Here is a 22,089-nt window from a genome sequence, read left to right on the forward strand (position 1 = left end):
AACACATATGATACTTCCAATGATAGTTCCAAAGGTTAAATCGACCAGACAAAATTTAAGAGAAGCTGTCGTCTCTAAGGGTATAAACCCGTTTATAAGAAACAAATGTGTGGATATGATTGATAGAAAACATTAAGGTTTAAAATGTCAATAAAAATGTACAATAAATCCACACCAAATGAACATAATTTTACTATCAATGCAAAGGTAGTACGATGGTCTAATTTCATGACCAAACAGATTGTTTGTGCTCGCAGCTCATACGTGTAATAGTACTCGCAAACCAATCTTTTGATTATTATATTCATTTATGTATTTGTTAGAATTTTTGGGACTGATGAAGAGCAATCATAGTGGTTGTGACTGAAGTAAGTAAGGAAGATACTGAACTGAACTGACAGAACACTGATCATTATCGCTTGGTACTATGTAGAGATGAATTTCGAGTTAAAGCTCTGTTTGCAATTACAGAGCATAAATATTGTTAGGAGTTACACTATATGACTGAAATTAAAACTATCTTTTACCATATTGATTATCTCCACAGAAGCACATGTAGTTTTCTCACTTATCAGATAATTTAATAAGTATATTTCACTGCCAAAATAGTGGGCGTAAAGTGATTGAAAGGTTGATTTGTTGATAGTGAAAGTGAATGAAATTCTGGATTCTCGTCGGGTAATGTGACTAAAGGGTCGAGTCATTGGTCAAGGTTACTGAAGGACTGATTTATTAATTGGTAAAGTGAGAGAAGCTCTGAATTGTTGCTAGGTAAAGTAACGAAAGTTCGAATCGTTGGGTAAGTGACTATAGGAAGAAGTCACTGGGTAGAAGAATAAGGACCAAGTCGTTGAGTAAAAGGACTGATTTGTTGGTGGCTAGTGTGTGTGAAGCTCTAGATTGTTGCGTAAAATGTCTAAAGGACGAGACTGGGTAAAGTAACTAGAAAGCTCAATCTTCGTTGGATAAGGTGGCTGAAGAACTGAATCTATGCCATTGCATAAAGTTAAAAAGGTACTGACTCGTCGGTGACTGAATGAATGAATAGTTGGGGTAAATGTTTGTGTCTTATGATTACTGACAGTTTATTTATACGACTCGAAAATGGAGATCACAAAAAAGGGTGTTTTATGGGCATTGTCAAATACTTGTTTCAAAATGAAAAGGGCATGCAAGATTCAATTTTGCTAACTATGTATATTTGAGAATAAATGTAGTAAAACGTCATGAGTGAAAAGAGTTGGAACCAAAGATACAAAAAATTCCTTCCCTAATGATATTTGCATTATAACAAAAAAACTTAAGTAAAAAGTGTTAATGGAGTTTTAATATCTGAGTTGTATTCCCTTGAGCTTCACACATTCTGTCGAATAAGATCGCATGAAAAATGGTCTAGCTAGGGCATCAATAATAAAAACTTTCCACGAAAAACTATCAGTATGGTAGGAACATGTCGAGATAATTTCATTCATATTTCGGTTTCCAATCAATAGTCCATTCCTCTGGACCACGTCTTCAGGAACACAGATCTTCGAAGAACCGTACTTGACAGTTTTTGTGGTCCTTGGTTGTTATAAAGGTTGACTCCCTCATATCGCATTTGGCCGGTAGCAGTGGTATGTTCCAGCTTAGTAAATTTGTAACTTGTCGGAGATGCGAATGCATACCATGTTTCATTAAGATCGAATAAAATCTTGTAGAGCGTGTTTACAAGCCAAATTTTTACTTGATGGCTACATATATTTTAGTTAACTCTATAACTTTAATTTGATACATGCGTCTGCGTGCTTATATATATATACTTAACGTGACAATAAATAGCTTTATTTACATAATGGTCTTATATATTTCCTTAAACTAAAGTAAGTCGACGTCCGTGGTGACAATTGATATTTCTTTATTATGGTGGTTATAAACCGATTATGCCAGGTCGGTCAATTGGTGAGCTCAGTGTGTCAAAGTAAACTTGAGAGGAACGATTACCAGGAATTGTCATCAACTACCAGATGCCAACAGATGATATATGTGTTTGAACAACTGCAGAATGAACCTGGAGCATTAGAAAACATCCCCATACTCAAGATTAGTTACTTTTAATCGAATTTATCTAGAATGTCAGGGGTCGCAGGCATCGACTGGTAAATCGGAATTGTGCAAATAGAAACCTTGAGTGTTTCTTATACAAATGCTAGAAACATCAAGTATGTACCTTTACAGAAAAATCAAGAAACTCTTACAGCTAATTATGGCAATAAATTCTTGTTGTGGGCGAGGTATTTGTTTTTATTCGGTCTAATGGTCTACAGATTTGGTCGAGGATGACGTATAATAATATAAAAAGATTTTTTTACACATTTACTTGTGTTTTAGTTATGAAGTCTGATATTCATCAATCTTCTACCATTGTAATTTTGTAGAAGACAATGTACTCTTGGTGGTATGATAATAATTGACTGTCATATATAAATGGTTAAAGGGCGAGTAATAGAGATATATACTACTACAACCCACAATAAACCAAATGCGTCGAGTTTTCTATGTTTTGAACGCGTCGAAAATTCCATTCTATATTTTTATAAAATTTGAATAGTGTACGGTAACTCAAGGTTAGATAATGCTGTTATCTTACTATAGGAATTGCAAGAATCTAAATTATGTAGCTTATGGCTTGTAGTAGAACCGGAAGTCTTGGAGGGTAGGAAACACGTGTTAAGAGAGTGCACAATCGTATACGTGGTCAACAGTTTTTGTAAATTTAGATTGAATCGTTGTTATATATTTTGTCATTATGTTTTTATTTGGGATTATAATAATGTTAGTGTCAGTGGGTATCTCGTTAAAATTGATCCACACAATAGTTGTCTGAATGTTACCAAATTTGGCGCTCTGCACATAGGAAATGTGCTCGTTAATATGTATAGAAATCATTAACTGTATATGAAAAAATTAGCTATCAGCCGTTGCTGAATAACATCCTCAACTGACGTCACAACTTAATGTACCAATGCCATTGGCTGCATCTCATGATTATGGGTTAAGAATTATCTGCTATCTGTTCCCCGACTTAAAGCTGTTATCTGAATCAAATGCATTGGTAAGAGTGGTTGCGAATTATGTTAAGAAAAAAGGGCTGATTTTAAACGATGTGTCTGATAGAAAGAAATGAAATAAAATCATCGTATTCAGTACCCGTTTCTTATGTTCTTCAACACACGTTTAAATTCTTTAACAAGCATCTTTTCAGATTACAAAGTTTAATACAAATGCTTAAATCAGATTCAGTTGCAAGCAATGAATACCTGGTCTTCTCTATTCAGATGGAGTCCACCACTATACAAATATTACTCAAGATTTTGCCATTCTTTGGGAAGATTGACGGAAAAATCCTGCATGTAAAGATTGATAAATCCTGGTGAGATTTACTTCGGATGATTTTTACACCAATTTTTATTCCTCTGTAGATCAACGAAAATTATTACTAGAATGGTTACGTGTAAGATTTAATAAGAGAAAGAAATTAAATGAAAGAAAACCATGTAACTATCTAAAGAAACTTGTGCACGAATTATTGATGTTCTGTGCTAAAAATATTTTTATATTACAACAGATTATCAGAATATTGATCTATCTATGGTGTATTTGCAGCATGTGCTGTTTATACTGTCATTCCCACAGATTCGACAAAATTATTAGGAAGAAAGTCGGATGGATTAATAATTGTATGTTGGCCACATTCGTAGACAACTATCTTTTATACAACTAACAATTATTCTTTTGAAACCTGCATTAATTATATTTCACTGAACGCTTACGTTTAAGTGCCTACATAATACATAGTCGTTAATGTAAAGGTTTTCATCGATATACATACATAGTCGATTCTTTGCTAGTTGCTACAGAATGTGTACAGTCTAGTAAGAAATTGTTTTAGATCTACGCACTCACGATATCCAGTTCATCGCATTTCTAGAATTCTTGAAATTATGAGAGTGCGTTTTAAAAAACACAAGACTGTATCATGGCATGAAGGCTTCTGTTGTGAATTCCTTCGAAAAATGATTCTTGTATCGGAGATTTTCAACCTTCTTATATTACTCCTTTCGGATTACATTACCCCCACTCAATAAGCATCCGATTGGATTGATTCGTGTTTAATAACTTTATACACACGTTCCAGTACTTTTATTTATTATATAATATATATAAAATGTGTTTTGATAAATAATTCAAGTATCTATATATTTTATTTAATATATTCTAACATGATTGATGCCTCATGCACGGTCAATATCTTAACGGCCTATACCTCCGTGTCGTAGTATGACTATTAAGCTGCATAATAGATAAATATTGATAATTTTTAGTAGAACTTTGCAACGCGTAATGATTCGTTCCTGTGATTGCATTACTTAACGGTAAAGTATTACTACAATGCTGCATAGATGTACATCTATCGTTCGTTTTTCGTAGTTCTTTGCTTTCAAGTACACATATAGATTCGTAATTGTGCTTTTATTACCTATTTTAAACTAAATGGACATTCAAATGAATCAATCCACAAGTTGATATTTACATTGTGATAAAGCAGATAGGTTATCTGTGAAAAGTCGATTAACATACAATAGGTCATGGTCAATAGATTTTGATAACATTCAATCTATTGATCTATATCTATCTATCACGTGATTAATCTTTAATTATTCCCTGTTGACCTATCGCATTTGATATACCACCTTAAATGTTAAAATAGTCACGTGATACAACAAACTGCGTAGAGAAATCTAAAATTAGAATGAAAGCAGATACGATACGGCACATAGCAGATTGGTTTGGTTTGTCAATACTGTATAAAACAGCTAGTGTTTGACGATGGTGATATTATGTAGTATCAGTGTGTACAATGGATAGGTGGTAACTAAATGTAGTATAGTGGAGATAAAAGGAGGTATGTAAGTCAAGGTTATATCGCTTATGTTTATGTTTGGAAACCGTTCTATATTATAACACAGTATCGGCTATTGGCTGCTAGTCAATAGTGGAATAGTATGTCTCTGTTCGTGTTATATCTTTATGTACCGGGTGGGATAGCGGGGGCGGGCAATGATGAAATTATTGCAGACTACCTTGATATAGTTAAATACAATCATGGCAATGGCTGTACAGATTTTTTACGAAACAGTTTCATCATTGAATATCAGGATGTCTGGTTCCATCAACCTTTCCACCTTTTGTAGCATGTTTTCACCAAATGAAGTATGTAACCAAATGAATCGACAATTTGAATGGAATTGTGTTGTAGCCTGCAGATAGTCACTATTGTCAGAACAGTTCCGTGAAGAAAATCGTGATTTAGACTGTTGACTTATTATCTCATGATCACGAAGACGCCTGTAGTAGACAGGTAGATTGCTACTGATTTGTCTGCAAATTTTGTTCTACCTTACTGTAATATTTATATCGAGCAATCTAGCTTTGGTTCCACACACCAAACGCCGCAAACACCATAAATTTGACTTAAGAATGATAATAGTCTAGGAATTGCAGTACAAAATCTTTGAAGGTTCTTCACACTCAGTCACTGAGCAATATGTTAGTCAAAACATTAGTCAATAAAAATATCAATGAATTGTAATTAAACTTGTAAGGGCAAAATCTTTATAATTCTTGTCCATAACAACACTTTTATATTTTCTGACCCGGGTAAATTATAATTATGTTTTCTGTGTTTACTCATGTTGGCGCTGTTTAGTCAGACCGTTTGATAATCTGTATTTTATTAGAAGATGAAAACAATTCGCGCATAATTATGATAATTTCAAAACTTCTCGATCTTATGGATAATGATTAGTATTTTAAATTATATTGATATGAATTATGTGGCAATGAAGCACTTCTATTTTTGCAAGTTTCTAAATTAAAATAATGTACAAGCAGGTAAATGTCTACAATCACAGAGTCCAATATGTTTTGTCAAGTTAGCTTTTACTAATATGCCCAAAGCATAGAGAAAGTTGTCAGATGAGTTGTAGCATTTTTGCCATTAATTTAATCGGTTATTTATAAGCACAATAATCTTTTAATATTTTTGGCCTTACTTTATCAGTATGCAACTTCTTGCTAAGACTTCGAGATATTGTCAAATGCAATAATAATACTAATGGTTAAGCAATAATCAAATAATCACATTTACTGCACATACACTACGTCACATATTGATATGTTGTCCATTCAGTGTTTGGTATAGTTGTACCTTCGGAATATAATGTAGAAATTTCTGGGAAATTTAGGCCTATATGCTCATTTCGTATCATTTCGTGTGTATAATAATTGATAAATTTTGACTTGTTTTACACATTAATATATTTGGCAACATATCGTGGAATTTTGTGTAATATTGTAACTTCATCAAAATAAATTTACTTGGCTATGATGTTTGAAGATCATAATTGCAACTTTTTATACGCCCACATGAAACGCCAGTGGGCGCTATTATCTTGTTTGGCAAGCTATCTTGATGACTTTTTTTTTTTACAAAACTAGAATATCGGTTAAAATTTGCTCTACCGTATTATTCTTTAAAACAGCAGTTATACGCAATTGGGAGTGGTAAGGCCATAAATTAAATTATGTTGTGCAGAATGCCTCAATTCCAATAGACCAAAACATTTGACATTAATTTGTTGAGTTAAAACTAAAGAAACACGACTAGATATCAAAGATTTTTTTGTGTATATCTGGAATATAAGTTGTAATAATTAGCGATACCATGGAAACAAGAATCCTGATAATTATACTTCCTGCATTGACAAACACATTAATTAAAAGAATGACGTCAATAAGATCTTTATATGAGATATGATATCGTATTTTGTGGTATTATTATATGACACATACTGGAGAGAACACAATCATTGTCATATATATTTACTATTCCATTATTCCATTTAATGTGAGTTTTGGAATTTGATATTGTATGTTGATTTTATGTGACATGCAATACTGTCTGCAGTTGATTTCTAATTTATTGAATCCATCCATTCATATCGAAACGCACGATTACCGCAGCCTTCCTTGTTTGCGTGGCTTCATTTTGTTGTTTCCTGATCATATGAACAAATTTGTGTTTGCCTTATCTTAATACAGATCATCAGATTGTGTAACATCCCATCACATCACATGACGTTACCTCGACCCATCTGATTAAGTATTTACCAGACAATTTAATTATACATTCTCGGCTCTGTAGATTGCCTTTTCTCAGCACAGAAGCTCATAAGATAACGTTTGCACCAAATCTTTAGATTGTGTACCACCATTCAAAAAACGTCAGTCACCTGACTAGACAGCTGATACCACTTTTCATACTGAAACACTTACTCTTTTATACTTGATATACTTCTTCATATGAATTGTTCATATTTGATGCTTTGATACTGCCAATATCATTTATACATTCGTATTATTTTGGATTCGAATTTCGGTTCGGATCGTTTGTACTTGGGTTCTTTATTCCTCATCCAGCCTTCAAGACAAATATTGGTATTGTTAATAGTCCAGTACTTGATGTTATTTTTTCACCTTATTATATGATATAATTTAATAAGGGAATATGCTGTAAATTGTATCAGAATTGACGAGAATTATTTAAAGACAGATATATTGCACAGACACTATGAATTATTATGTAATAGTACACTAATTTTCCTTTGGTATGAAAACATCTTCGTGCGTGCATTCTATAGGATACAAGAAGGAAAAATCGATTCACAGATTCTCCGTGTCTTATGTCTTCCGATTATGAAAGAGATGAGACGGACGTGTGTGATAGAGGGTGTTAAAACTAAATGACTGAACTAAATAACTATGAAAAAACCTCTATGAATGAAATGTGACTCAGTAGGTCAAAGTCTGACACTATTTATATACTATAGTCAATGAAAACCCGGTTATGGATGGGTATGAGTACATGTGAAATTCCTTTTTAATCTTCTTCCAAGTGATAAATGGTGTGTGGCTAGTTATTTTATATGTTACAACACTCGTGGTACGATTACTGTTTTAATAATAGCCTTACATTGTTAGGAATAGCCGGAAGTACTTACAATACAAAAGGTTAAGTCTGCCATGGGTAGTTGACAGTACTACAAAACAGGAAATGTGTATCTGTTTTAACTGTTGTGGTGAATCACTATAAGGGTCTTCGAATATCAATCTTTTGCCTCCGTTGTTTTGACGAATGGTCGAAACTGGGCTAGAACTTATGTTAACGTAAAAAAGTATGTGTATAAGTGTAAGATTTTTTGGGCATGTTACAAATATTTTTTGTATAGAGTTACTGAGACGGAAATAATTAGGTGTGTTTACATCATTGAAATAGTTTGTTTACATAATGGATACCGTTGGATAGAGTGATAGCATTTTTATGGTTTGGTTGTTTTTACGAAAATGGACAGTACTTTGATTGCATGGAATTATATATTATACACACAAAATTAATCGAATAGATTTATTTAGTGGGGATGGGTTGTTTTTGTGAAAATGTTTTAAACATTTGTATAGGAGAAATTTATGAGAGGTGTGGAGATAGACTTCGATTTAAGGATCTTTAGAAATACAACGGACAAATGGTTACCATAACTTGAATGTTTTCTTGTTTCTGCTTCAATCTAACTTTGATCCACTTTCATTACCTAATTTACATATCATTCCATTCTCTGTAAGCAAGATCACTAACCAATTGTTAGTTTACGTCTCCTCGCCATAATAATTACCAGTTGCGTATGACTGCGATTAATGGAAGTTGTCCTGTGTTTCGAACGCAACTCACAACTCAGATGCATGCGAGTTGCGTTCGAAACTTTTGACCGTAATTCTTATTCGCAACGATACGCATCTGGTGATCGCTATGGTGTGAGGATCACTTTATTTGGGTCACACAATTTTTTATGTCTGCCACCACTCACGACCTGTCTGCCCCGAACAACTCGACCTGGATTATAACTTCAATAGTAGTGAGGTTTCTGTCGTACATTTCATGTATGGTTTCAATTGATAAATGAATGTTAACATAGAAACCATACAATATGTTTCACAGATATATATCACAGATCCACTTCCATCTCGAAAAAATCAGTCACTATTGCTATTCGACTCTAAATGCTGAAAGTTAGTTTTTCATTGATGAGCGTACCACCGTTTCATTAATGTCTTTCGATCGAAATTGATTTAAACTTTAACTTTTAAGGATGTTCTTAATACAGGTTCGCAATGAAATACAACCTTATCTGTATGTGGTGTATGTACGTGTGTTATTGATATATACATACAACTTTGCAGGAAACTCCTTGACAATCTGAGGCCATGACAGAGAGGACAGAGGAGACCATAGAGGATGACGAGATCGGTAAACATGACCACAGCAACAAAGATTCCTTGTTAAAATCTGATACAGCATCAGTCATAGAACGTCAATCCAATGATGGCAAAGATGAGGATGAAGATGAGGATGAAGGACTACCAATTGATAGAGGCTGGGCATGGGTTGTGGCAATAGGTAATTTTATTTCTATGACGCGTTTGTCTTTATACTGTCTATGCATACCGTCCAGCAGAAAGGGAGTCATGATTTAAGTTCTGGCAACGGTTGTGTTGTTGATAAACATAAATCATAATTGGTGGCTAGAATGGTTAGAATAATTACTTATTTCAGACAGCTTTGATCCTTAATCAAATATTACCCCCACGCAACCTAAATATTAAGCACTCGAACATGACCTGGTGTTGTTTCAAAATATACAGAATATGATGCTTAATTACTACAATATTGAACAGTAATCTATATAAAATAAATATGATGGTTAAATGATAGTTTATCGTTATGCTTACAGCTGTTCAGATCAATATAGCAATAGTAATTGGATACACCAGAGCTTTCGGCATACTGTTTATAGAGTTCTTACAGTCGTTCAAGGCATCGGTGGCAGAAACGACGTTGGTCACTGCAGTGATGGCTGCTATCTTCGGAATTTCAGGTAACATTGCTGTTACTACTTTTATCATTTCTCTTAATGACCCTTTGGAAATAGGTTATCATTATCGACCACTAAAGGTCACTGCGTTTTCTTTAAAGATAATAAACTATCTTGCATTATCATGTTGCTGGTTAGAATTTTACTATTCAACAATATCAGGCAAAAGCAAAATGAAGAAAGTTTGACGAAATATAAAGATTTATAATGCCGTTCAAATCAAGAACGTGAGGCTTTTCCCGCTTCTTATTACATATGTGTGCTTGCCTAAAAATAATTTTTAAGGATGCCGTGATCCATCTTGCTAAAATATCATTGATTATTTTAGCACTCACTCCCATTTCTCTTTCTCTTGCAGTTTTTATATCAATGCAAGTATTAGTTGGAAGATTCCAGGAACGAACTCTAGTTATGACTGGTGGTATTATAGCTAGTATGGGCATCATTACTTCTTATTTTGCTACCAATGTTGTCGAACTCATACTTTCTCAAGGTATCTTTTTAGGTAAGTTAAGTCATTAAGTGTCTGGGACATGTTCGCCTGACTATTGTACTTCAACACCGTTTATCAAATTGTTTATCAAAACATTGACCTTTCAAGTACAAATAGTAAAATTATCTGGCTCCTGAACGACATTACTATATCAACTCTTCGTACTTCGACTCAAATATTTATCTATCTAAATTCAACCATAATCATACATTTTAACCTAATATCGCAACAATTTTATCGGATAGCTACTTAACCGGTTGGGGTCAGCTCACTAGATTTATGAATTGAGTAATGTCTTTTTGGTGGTTATGGCCATACAATTACCAAAGATACTGAAATACATGTTTTTTTTTCTATAAATCGTAATAAGAAACAAAGGTGTTTGTTGCAAAGTTCACCTCATTTTTTTGCAGTATTGATAATTATAGTCGTTTGTAACTATCTTATTGGCATTCTTTTATTAAAAGAAATATCCAGAACATAATATTGAATGGTAGATTGAAATTCTCACTGAGATAATCTGTATTGCAGACACCACCTGACGTGATAAATCTAATCCCCATTCAAACAGCTAATACCCCCAACATGCATGAGATGATCTTTTCGAACTTATTATTCACTTATTATTCTCGTGAACTAAGAAATCGTTGCATGCTGTCGACACGTGCTCCGAATACAAATCTATCAACAGAGTAGCTAGCTTTGATATTATGGGAGTCAGATTTTCAATATAAGACCACAAACTCAAATATAGGGTCAACAGAATCAGTAAGTAATAAGACTCTACATCCTTATTAGCATTATAATTTACAACATGATATTTTACAGGTATTGGTAATTCATTGATACATGGACCGGGTTTGGTTCTAGTTGGCAAGTATTTCAAAAAGAAGAGGGCATTAGCTAATGCTGTCGCTAACAGTGGAATAAGTGCTGGTTCCGTTCTCTTTCCTCCTCTGGCCAAGGCTCTCCTAGATGCTTATGGTTTAAGAGGCACATTACTTGTATTGGGCGGAATAAACCTCCATGTATTAGTTTGTGGAGCACTATTACGACCTTTAAACACTTTCAAGAGACATACATCCCAAAAAGTAACTATGAAATCCACAGTAACACAGGAAACGAACATTGGTCAGGTAGATACGTTAAAAATCAGATCACACCCCGAGGACGATGAGGTGAAAATAGACAGTGAAATCCATTCAGTACCACTAGTGTCTCAAACGTATAAGACTGATTTAAGGAACCATTCTGAAACTGGTGATCGCCTTGAAGAATTCCAATCACAAAGTGATATTTATTCCTTCGTTCCACCCGAAACTATCAACAAAGCCGAGAGGAAAATGTCCCATTCATCTAGTGTTTGTAATTGTCTCAAAAACTTTGGTGGAAGTTTAGGATTTTACTTATGGAAAGATCCTACCTTTATTTGTTTAATATTAGTGACTGCATTAGCCATTTTTCTGATTTTATTTTTAAATTATTTCCCTGCATTTGTCACTGATAATGGCACGAGCGAACAAGACGCTGCCATATTTATTTCTGTAGCTGGGGCTATTGACTTTTTCGCGCGATTAGGCGTCGGGTTTTTTGCCAATGCTGGTTTTGTGAAGCGGAGGTATATATGTGCCTTCGGATTATTTGTTTCCGGTATAAACTGTCACATGTTGAGGTTTTATACGACTTATAAACTGCAGTTAGCGGGTATAATAATATATGGTTTGTGTGGTGGTATTTACAACTCCTTCATACCTGTATTATTGTCAGATATTCTCGGTGTTCAACATTTAGCTAAATCATTAGGCTTTACAATGATTACACATGGTCTTGTTATCAGTCTTTATCACCCATTAGTTGGTAAGTATCAATATCACATTATTTAAATTACTCATACCAAGTACACTAGAATGCAGTCAACCTGAAGTTATTTGTCTCAAGTCACTTCTCTCATTATATTCTCTCGGTATTTTTGTAATATGCTATAAAGATAGGGTTTTCACGATTATTACAGACGAATGAGTAAATAATGTTATATGCATTTTTATCATGGCAGACTAAGGACAGTTATTCCACTTCACGACTTGTACAGTATTTATAGAAAGCTCAAGGCACAAAATTACCTTTATATTGTTCTAAATTTGTAATAATTAGTATTAGATATATGTGCCTGGGGATGACGAGATAAACAAGTCAAAACGTTGCATAAATCTTTAAACCAGTGATTGTTGTTCCATAATGCTGTCTATATATCGTACTTACAATTGATAAAAAGGATAATATTTGCATTGTTTTGGTAATGATATTGACAAATTGTTAAACAATTGGACATCACATCGACCATTTAATGGTATCGATTTTGTAACTAAGTATTCTATTTACTTTTTATCAAGAATGATGTAGCCAGTTTTATATCGGTCATTTTTAGTGCAGGAGTTTTAAACCTTTTACTTCCCCCCCCCCCCTTGAAAACTTACACCCTCTTGGAATGAAATTTATGTTTTTGTAACCTCTTTCTATTTACAGGCGCTCTAAAAGACATAACGGGGTCCTATATTACATCTTTTCATGTCATGGGAACGTCAGTGATATTAGGCGGCGCCTTGCTTCTAGCAGAACCATTGTTTGAGAAATGCAAAAAAAAGTTAAAGGAGTCTAATGGCGACGTCAAAACAGATGTAATGCTGCCGTAACTTGTCTTCACATGATCGTATTAAGCTTCCGTATACTGCCAGAAATCATCGGAGCTATCTAAATATATAATGTTCCACGGGTATAGATGTCATTCCCTTACTGATAGAAACATTATCTCTCATCTAATATGGTGAATCTTGGCAACAAAGCTGGATCTAGAAGCCGAGAAGGTCGTGCACCGCATGTCTTGTCATTGGTTAGAAAGGGTATCAAAAATCCACAACATAAATTGTCACCTTGTGCTCAAATATATTTATTAAATCAGATCTAATGATGTAGAGGTAGAGTAAGTGACAATGTAATAATTCACATATTATTTCCTTTCTTACTTACTCTAACGAAAAATTGCGCATATGAAATATGTTTGACGTACATAAATATATGTGTTATATATGATATATTAGAAAAATCGTGAAGAAAATTTAATAGGTATATACTGTTGTGTGGTAGTAAAATTGTAAATGTGCGATAAGCGTTACGTACAATTAACTGTTAAGTTATGATGTCGCTTGCCTTCAATTATCATCGCCTTTATTGTTGAACTTGTTGAATGTGGTTTGTTATTGAGTAAAGTTGTTTCTACGTTTCAGAATTTTTGAATGAAGCCATTGGGAAGAAATGGGGCAACAATCTTGAAATGATGGTCGAGATGACGTACTAGTTTTTGCGCATTGACAGTTGGCTTTGGTTTCAGATTGAATCTTTTTGCGGTAACAATAGAAATGGAAGGGGGGGGGGGGAGGGGTTGTTGGGATACATTCAGTAGTAACAGACCTGTTGGTTATTCAATACCATATGTTAATTGTATATGGAAACCAAAATAAGGGTGATAAGAAACTAAACGAGGACAAATATTTTAAATGACTGTCTCATACACACCATCTTCCAGTAACATTGTATACAAATCTGTTCTGCTCTCAAAGAAAATGACATCAAGATTTGTTTGACGGAATGGTTACAGCCACTTATATAAGTACAAGTACCAATAGTTTCAACGTCTTCATTTATAGTGACTTACGTTATGTATTTAATCAAAGTGACAAAAACACCGTAATCCAATGATGTAATTTCCATTATATGTTGTTGTTACAACCACTCTTATCCAAATAACAAATTATTTTCAAGGGAGATAACAAGCATTATGAATGTTAATTTGTTTAAAAAAAGATTCCAGTAAATTTCTGAACATATGCAAAAATGGCGTAATAAAATGAATCTCTTACATCTACCACTGAAAGATTTCCTGAAGAGCGAAAGACAACATAATGTGTCACGGAACCATTACAGTTGAACGTCCTTCTCTTTCTGCTCTTGTTTTTCAACACATTTACCAAATAATGGTTCCATTAGCAATAAGACTGCCGCTAATATTAGTAATGTCCCCATAAAATGATAGGCTGCTACATAGGACCCAGTGAAATCTTTCAAAGCACCTGCAAGACACAAATAATACTTTTATATGACATCGGATTTGACAAAGCCAATTTAGGATTTCTTTTATCTGTTATGAGCAAGTATATTTCTCAAGGCATGATATGCTTACTTCTTCCAAAATTTGCTCTATTCTATTCACAGTTACGCGTTGCATAAATTAAAAACAAAATACAAAATAAGACACTTACCAACAAGTGGATTGTAAATACTCAAAGCGCTGCCTAATATAATGAAATTAAATCCCAGGGCTTTGGCCATTTTCTCCACACCCAAGAAATCTGGTATTAAAAGTACTAAAAATGAGGTGAAAATACCACCAAAGAGTCCAAAAAGTATAGTTCCCATTAACTGTAGTCCGTAGGTAGTGTAAATTCTCACCATATGACAGTTAATACCCGTTATTATTAATGATATCACACATATATAAGTTCTTTTGATACATCCAAAATCTGAGATGTAGCCTGCCCCTAATCGAGCAAAGAAGTCAATTCCCCCGGCTATGGAGAGAAATATGGCAGCGTCTTGTTTACTGGAACCCTGTTCATACATCAACACTGGGTAATAATTCACAAACAATATACCAATAATACCAAGGAAAGACGTGGTACCAATTAAACTAAAATATGGGTTCTTCAACACTGAAAAATCTATGTTTTTAAGAGGATTTGTACAGCCAGTAGTCTGATCTTTATTAACCTCATCAGTTACCATCAGGACCCCTTTAAAATTATATAGTTCACTTTGAGAATGTGCAAGACTACACTGAGATTTAGATCGCTGGTGAATGTTAGCCGTGCTTGATGGTGTAAGCTGAAATTGTGTCATATAGGGCTGTATCTCTTCACACGATTTTGATTTCCTTCGAGTATCCAAAGCGGGATATGTCTCCAGTTCCTTTGATTTAACTAACTTTGCGTTATTTAACAGAACATCTCTCTTTATTTTAGAGCGCTTGAAACTCTCTAGTGGTCTCATTAAACAAGCCATTGTGACTATATTGAGTTGAATTGCACCAACTATGAGCAGCGTGCCCTGAAGACCATACTCATCCAAAAGATATCTCATTAATATAGGAAAAGCCACCGACCCGACACTTATACCACTGCTTGCTAAACTGGTACCCAAACCACGACGCTTTTTGAAATATTTACTAATTAAAACATAAGCAGGGCCAGCCATCATAGAGTTGCCACAGCCTGAAATAAAATAAGAATATGTATATAGAAATAATAAAGCAGACCTTGAATCATATATGTGTACATAATATATGCAACTACATTTCTAACATAATCTGATGGCTTGCGTCTCTGTAGGAAAATCTAAATGATAATCAACTAAATGTCATTTCCAAACTATGTCCTAGTAATGTTTTTAAGTATCCGGAATGCGTGACGACAGCATGAAATCCTAAATGTTTATTATATCGAGCATTTGTTATTATGACAAAGGTCACATGTAAATAATAAACATATACTGAACAGATAAAGGATCGGCGCATTTTTAGATTATTAGGACAAAGTCGTGCACGATCAAATTTTTTTTTCTTTATAAATATGATTTTTAGACTTTAAAAAGGCCAGTTTATTACATAAAACTAATAATATCGGTTGCGTTCGATTTAAGAATTGTGAACCTTCAGATGTCAGATGCCCACAGGAGCAAGTTGTAAGGACCATCGAAATGCACGTGCAGCACGTACCAGAGTACTGTATAAAAAACAAACTGACGCCTACGGAGAATTCAGTTGCTTGGAAGACATCGAGCTCATGGCACGTCTAACCTCCCAACAACATAAACAAGCCATCGGACGACGTGCTCAAGTCATTGCCAATGCATTTAACTGAAGTGTACGAACCATTGAGAGACTTCTGATTCAGCACAGATGACCATCCACGTACTGGTTGTCCCCGAGTCACAACACCAAGACAAGATCGCTATATCCTGCAGCGACATCTGCATGACAGAGTCACCACAGCGGCCACCATCACCAACCCATCAGTGTTGATACCGTTCGAAATTGGATCTCCTCCCAGAGCCCGTCTTGTCGCCGTCCATACAGGGGTCTGGTGATCACTCTCCATCATCTTCAGCAACGTCTTGCGTGGGCCTCCCAACGACAACATTTGCGGCATCGGCAGTGGAGAATCCACGTGTTCTCAGATGAGAGTACTGCATTTCCACCGCAGATGGCTGAGTACAAGTGTGGCGAAGAAGTGGTGAGCGTTTTACAGAACAGTGTTTGGTTGAAAGAGATCCATGGGGAGGAAAAGGCATTATGGTATGGGATGCAATCGGCATCAATCAGAAACTTGGAACTGTTGTCTTCCAGAATATCGGTCCAGGCAAAGGTCATGGAGTCACAGCCGTCCGTTACAGCGACCAGGTTCTCCGACCCCACGTTGTACTGCATTTTGCAAAACCACGCCTTCCAGCATGACAACGCCCGTCCACACACTGTCGTAGCCTCCAGAGCCTTCCTGCAACAGCATAACATCAGAGAAATGCCATGGCCCTCACTCAGCCCGGACTTAAACCTAATAGAACACTTGTGGGATGACATCCAAAAAACGACAAAAGCAGATCTAACCGCGTTCAAGATTTGCAGCAGAAGTCAGTGCAGCTTTTTTAACAGTCTGGGTGCAGATTCCAATGGCGTCTGTAAATCGCTCGTGTCACTCCATATACAGAAGATACCGGGTCGTTATCAACGCACAAGGTGGACACACCAGATACTGACTTTCAGCCTCCATCTGTAAAGATCACGTGATCAGAACCTTGATATGTCATAGCAATAATTTGAAAGACACTCAAACAATCTTTTGTGCCAAATGTGGTTGTTTTCTTACAATTATCTATTGTTTTATTGAAATTTGAATAAGCAATTCACTATTGTCTGTGCTTTGTGGCGTTTCTTTATCTGTTCAGTATTATGATCGCAGTTGTAAATAACATCTATCGGAACTTTGGCGTGTAAGAGTATTTTTGGCCTACTTCATAAAATGACTATAATGGGAACCCGTCTTAAACATCATTGAAGGTCATGGTTCGCAATTTTAAGGGTCTTGAAGACATGTAGGTAGTCTGTAGAAGGACTGTAACTGCACTAAAATCACTTCAAATTCCTTCAAAAATACCCCTATCTAGAAATCTCACTTTTAATATATTTCTCTCTCAGGTATATCCCAATGCTAAAAATCATGGCATCCGAAAGTTATACGTTTAATTAATCTAAAAGGCTTATGAGAGAAAATACGACGGTAAGCTGTGAACGCTATTACTGCTTAGTTAAGCGGAACAATTTCCTTTTTGAAACAAGGTTATCCCGAAAATGGCGAATCTGGTCTTTTTGCTACCTACCAGCAAGAGCGCCTTGTAGAAGTATAAGCTGGACTATATTTGTGGCGAAAGCTGAACCAATGATAGCTATTGATGCAATGGTACCCCCTATCATAATAATATATCTTACTGGTATCCAACCCACTAATACCTGCATGGATATAAACACTGGAATATAACAAATGTTTACATAGGTTAAACTTCAAACATGACCAAATTTCTTATAGAGGCATCAGAATATAAATTATTACAACTGTGCAATTAAGATGCTGATCAGTATGTTAACACAAAATAATTGTACAGAATATATTAATTGTGCCATATGTCACATTATGTATAGTACATTATTAAGTAATGTATATTATCTGAAGCCTACAATACACAACAAATAAATGTACAAACTATAATCACCTGAAAATCCAAACACTCCGGCACTTACGCCACTTATTAATGTTGTTACGGTTGTGTTGGTCTGATAAACACGTAAAAACTCTATAAACAATAATCCCATTGATCTTTGATATCCAACCTTTAATAGCTGGATCACAAAAGTAGCTGAAATAGATATATGGAATAATGATGTTTATCCCAAACAGTGCGATCTGAATCTACATGACTTCCGAAAATTCTAATTTAATTCATTTAAACATTTTAATCAAATTACAGCGACGAAAGATACCACACGACACCCTAATAACTGACAGAAGTACAAATAAAGGAATATAGAGATTTTACTGAGACTCGTGAAATTTATTTACCTGCGACAAAATATCTATCATTCACCTGATAATGGGTTGGTTGAAAAACGACACTGTTTGGTGAGAATATATAATTTTTTTTATCTTATTCCTTCACGATTTTGACATACAATTATAACACACACAAAACCAAGTACATAATCTGCTGCTTTCAAATAATTTCTGCAAATATCTTCATCCCTTTGAACATTGACGAAAAGTAAAGAACAACATACCCATAGAAATTACCCAAGCCCAACCTCTATCAATGGGCAATCCATCATCATCGTCATCATCTTCGGGATCATCAACATCATCTTCGAGATCTTTCCGAGCAGCACCATCGAGATCTACCTCTTTCCCATTTATCTCTAACCTAACATCACAGCCCCTGCCAGTATCATCAAGCAGACCGTCTTCAACACTTTCATCTTCACCGACCATCAGTCCATTATCTTGATGAACCATATTTTCTGGATATATAAATTTTAAAAATAGTTCGCATTTCTGTTAAATGCTGGGATCGAGGTATTATGCTTTTCACAATGCTCTTTATGACGTCATCATCAACTAATTGAAAACATGGCTACTGTTACGTAGAGTCATGTCAAGATAATAGGCCTATATTTGAGGACTTTCTCCATGTGAATTCGCGTGATTTTTAATCAAGGCTGAACCGGATTGAATTCATTACATGCCTGCACATAAAACAACTATTACAAGCGTTATGATTTTGATTTTCCAATCGTAAATTTTTCTAAGTGCAACAACATTCCGCATTCGACCCGGCTGTAAATGGGTACGGATACCAGCTGGTAGAAAGGATCCTAACTGACTTGGACCTAACTTTAAATCCTTGTAAAATATAAATGTATCTTTCTTTTCTTTGTTTCTTTCTTTCGCCAGCTTATGGATTATAATGTGTCTCAATTGGTTTGATACACTAGAGCTTGTCTCTACAGTGATTCCCTAGCAAGATCGAAACATTTAACATCTAACCTTCTACTACAGCGTATTACCCAAATCTACTCAAAACTCCCCTAAAGAAATTTTACAGCCGTCATCATGAACTAATTAAAAAATATAAAATATCTCTTTCTACTATCATTGCTGATGCTTTTGTCTAACGACCAAGTTTAAACTTGGTTTTACACCTGTGAAATTTCATGTTGTCAACACAATAATGTCGAGTTACCACCAGAAAATTCTATAATTTAACACTAGTTTTTGTTTTGCCACCCTTCTTTAAGTTTAGTATTGAGCAGTAATGGTGGGTGCTCACTCATCTGATCACCTTTCATCATGTTATTGATGCGGGTGTCACAAACACTTTTTTTAAACAGAATATAACATTAATTTGTGATCAGTTTCCTCCCTTGAACTATTGAATTTCAAAAAAATATAATTTCATCAGTTACGTCCCTTGAACTTTTGAAATTCATCAAGTCACTATATTTTTTTTTGACATATTATTTAACACCTGATACACTTCCTCATAAGAAAAGTTCATTCTACTAATGATTCGCAAATGATATGTTGTTTGGTTTTCGGGTTTCCTTTCGCAGTTCGGCTTTGTAGACTACTTGGTATATTTATGCTTAGGCTACATTTGTTGGCAACCAAAAAGGAGAAATCCCACCTGAAAGTATCTTGAAATAGTCCTGTAAAAATAGCCAGGTCATCAAAACACAGAATAATAGACATTAAATGATAAATGGGGGCAAGTAACTTTCGTTCAGAAATAATTACGAATATTTGTTAAAAAAAAAGTAACAAAAACATCGAACAATCATTTTTGGTTCTAACACTGACTCGATTCAAAGGACAAAAGCGTAAGCATACTCGTATTTTGAGTCGACAGTATAATGAAATTAAATGGTGTTCTACGTACTACTTTACTGCACCTGTTTTGGCAACGCCATATAGTCTGAAACAAGCGCAAGCACGATGGCATCAGTTTCAGTATGTAACTGTCGAGGAATTGTTAATGTCCACAGCGGGCTGTTTCTAGTCCTACCCGAACAACTATATGCGCTGTCCTTGTCAACCACTGACCTGCATGACTGACCAGGTTAAAAAGAATAATCCTATTAATATATTATAGGCCTATTTCATATGTACTAAGGAACAAAGTACAATGCCTATAACCAAATATTATTAAGGCCGTATAACCAATATTAGCGTCATATAATATAATCATAAACGACTTTTACTTATACAGATAAGATAATAAATATTATAATTTGTATTACAGTGAGACAATCGATAAATCATGGGATTCTTTGACCTATATCGAGAGATAGCTGTTCGATAATGACATGACAATTTTCATCAGTTTACTGGTTATTCACACTAGATATTGATATTGTATGGTGAAAAGATATACGAAGTATACAGCCGGAATAGTGACTTACAGGTATAATACCTTTTAAACTGCACATGAAATTTAAATTATCAAACTACCAAACGTTGACAGCCTGAGCGTTTCAATATTTAAACAAGCAAATAAATAGAAAATTTCGGCAAGCGTCAAATAATTTTTCCGTTTTATTTAATTTAAACATTAGCAAATATAATGAAAGGTAAATTAACGTACCGTTTATATTATGTTCTCTCTGTTTTGGTCCTCAATGTTATGGTTGATAATGTAGTTCTGCTCAATCTGTCCTTATCAATCACCCACACTGAGTGTTTCTACGAAACCATTTAAAAAGCTTCTCCGACCACTTTCCCTTGTTGTTGTAATCACTGCACTTTAGAAAGTCAACAGCTAACTGTTAAGATAGCTTATTTATTCTAGTGGATATTAGTTAATATCGAATTGTTTAAGATAAGATACAGTCAGTATAACATGTAAACTATAAAGGTGGCGCTTGAATTCACAAAATATCGCTGTAAATTAGATACGTTGTGATACATCAGTATCAATTAGAAAATGTCCCTTTGAGTTCTCAAAGATGAATGTTTTCTTGACTAAATTCTCGGTGAAATATGTTACTCTAATTTCCACAATAGAAAGTGAGTCATGAAGTTCGAAATTGCTGCTTTCTAAATTCTACCGTGAATCAAGGTAAAGTGGACTAACCTGACGTGGTCCACTGGCTTAGAATGTTTAATAAAATGACCTATTGCTCCAAATAAGGTTAAAAGCAAACTACATGTATTCGTTATGCGTATTATCTGTCACAAAAGAACGAACACTGATTTTATGGGTCAAATGAAAGCAGCCAATCTTTTCATTTCAAAGGTAAAAAAATCATTTTATTCTATAAGGTCTCTGGCCAAGAAAAAGTAAGAATAGGGTGCAAGGATTGCATTTGATCTGATAGTTGATTAAAAAGATTGCATAGTAATTGCTTTGTTTTTCAAA

At 34.7% G+C, this 22,089-nt stretch overlaps 2 protein-coding genes across 2 annotated transcripts; one reads left to right on the forward strand and one right to left on the reverse strand.

Annotated features, from left to right (window-relative positions):
- Positions 1-9,334: 9,334 nt before the first annotated feature.
- On the forward strand, positions 9,335-13,798 carry LOTGIDRAFT_231273 (hypothetical protein). Its single transcript, XM_009052325.1, has 5 exons — positions 9,335-9,553; positions 9,888-10,031; positions 10,387-10,533; positions 11,350-12,378; positions 13,045-13,798. The coding sequence occupies exons 1-5, from the start codon at positions 9,361-9,363 to the stop codon at positions 13,209-13,211; spliced, it is 1,680 nt and encodes a 559-aa protein (XP_009050573.1). The 5' UTR covers positions 9,335-9,360; the 3' UTR covers positions 13,212-13,798.
- Positions 13,799-13,994: 196 nt separating this feature from the next.
- LOTGIDRAFT_231274 (hypothetical protein) lies at positions 13,995-21,519 on the reverse strand. Its single transcript, XM_009052326.1, has 6 exons — positions 21,316-21,519; positions 18,956-19,192; positions 18,394-18,537; positions 18,004-18,150; positions 14,835-15,842; positions 13,995-14,645 (listed from the first exon to the last, which is right to left on the reverse strand). Exons 2-6 carry the CDS (start codon positions 19,185-19,187, stop codon positions 14,494-14,496), a joined length of 1,683 nt encoding a protein of 560 aa, XP_009050574.1. The 5' UTR covers positions 19,188-19,192; positions 21,316-21,519; the 3' UTR covers positions 13,995-14,493.
- Between the last annotated feature and the right edge of the window lie 570 nt (positions 21,520-22,089).

Source organism: Lottia gigantea, assembly GCF_000327385.1.
Source record: "Lottia gigantea unplaced genomic scaffold LOTGIsca_18, whole genome shotgun sequence".
Classification (NCBI taxonomy): Eukaryota; Metazoa; Mollusca; class Gastropoda; family Lottiidae; genus Lottia; species Lottia gigantea.

Excerpts from the sequence above, each read along its gene's own strand:
- LOTGIDRAFT_231273 (XM_009052325.1), top strand. The coding sequence starts at position 9,361 with ATGACAGAGAGGACAGAGGAGACCATAGAGGATGACGAGATCGGTAAA. Across the intron at positions 9,554-9,887 it reads GGCATGGGTTGTGGCAATAG|CTGTTCAGATCAATATAGCA; the intron begins GTAATTTTATTT and ends TTATGCTTACAG. Across the intron at positions 10,534-11,349 it reads TTCTCAAGGTATCTTTTTAG|GTATTGGTAATTCATTGATA; the intron begins GTAAGTTAAGTC and ends GATATTTTACAG.
- LOTGIDRAFT_231274 (XM_009052326.1), bottom strand. The coding sequence starts at position 19,187 with ATGGTTCATCAAGATAATGGACTGATGGTCGGTGAAGATGAAAGTGTT. Across the intron at positions 18,538-18,955 it reads GGCTTGGGTAATTTCTATGG|CTACTTTTGTGATCCAGCTA; the intron begins GTATGTTGTTCT and ends TATCTATTTCAG. Across the intron at positions 18,151-18,393 it reads CGGAGTGTTTGGATTTTCAG|TGTTTATATCCATGCAGGTA; the intron begins GTGATTATAGTT and ends GTTATATTCCAG.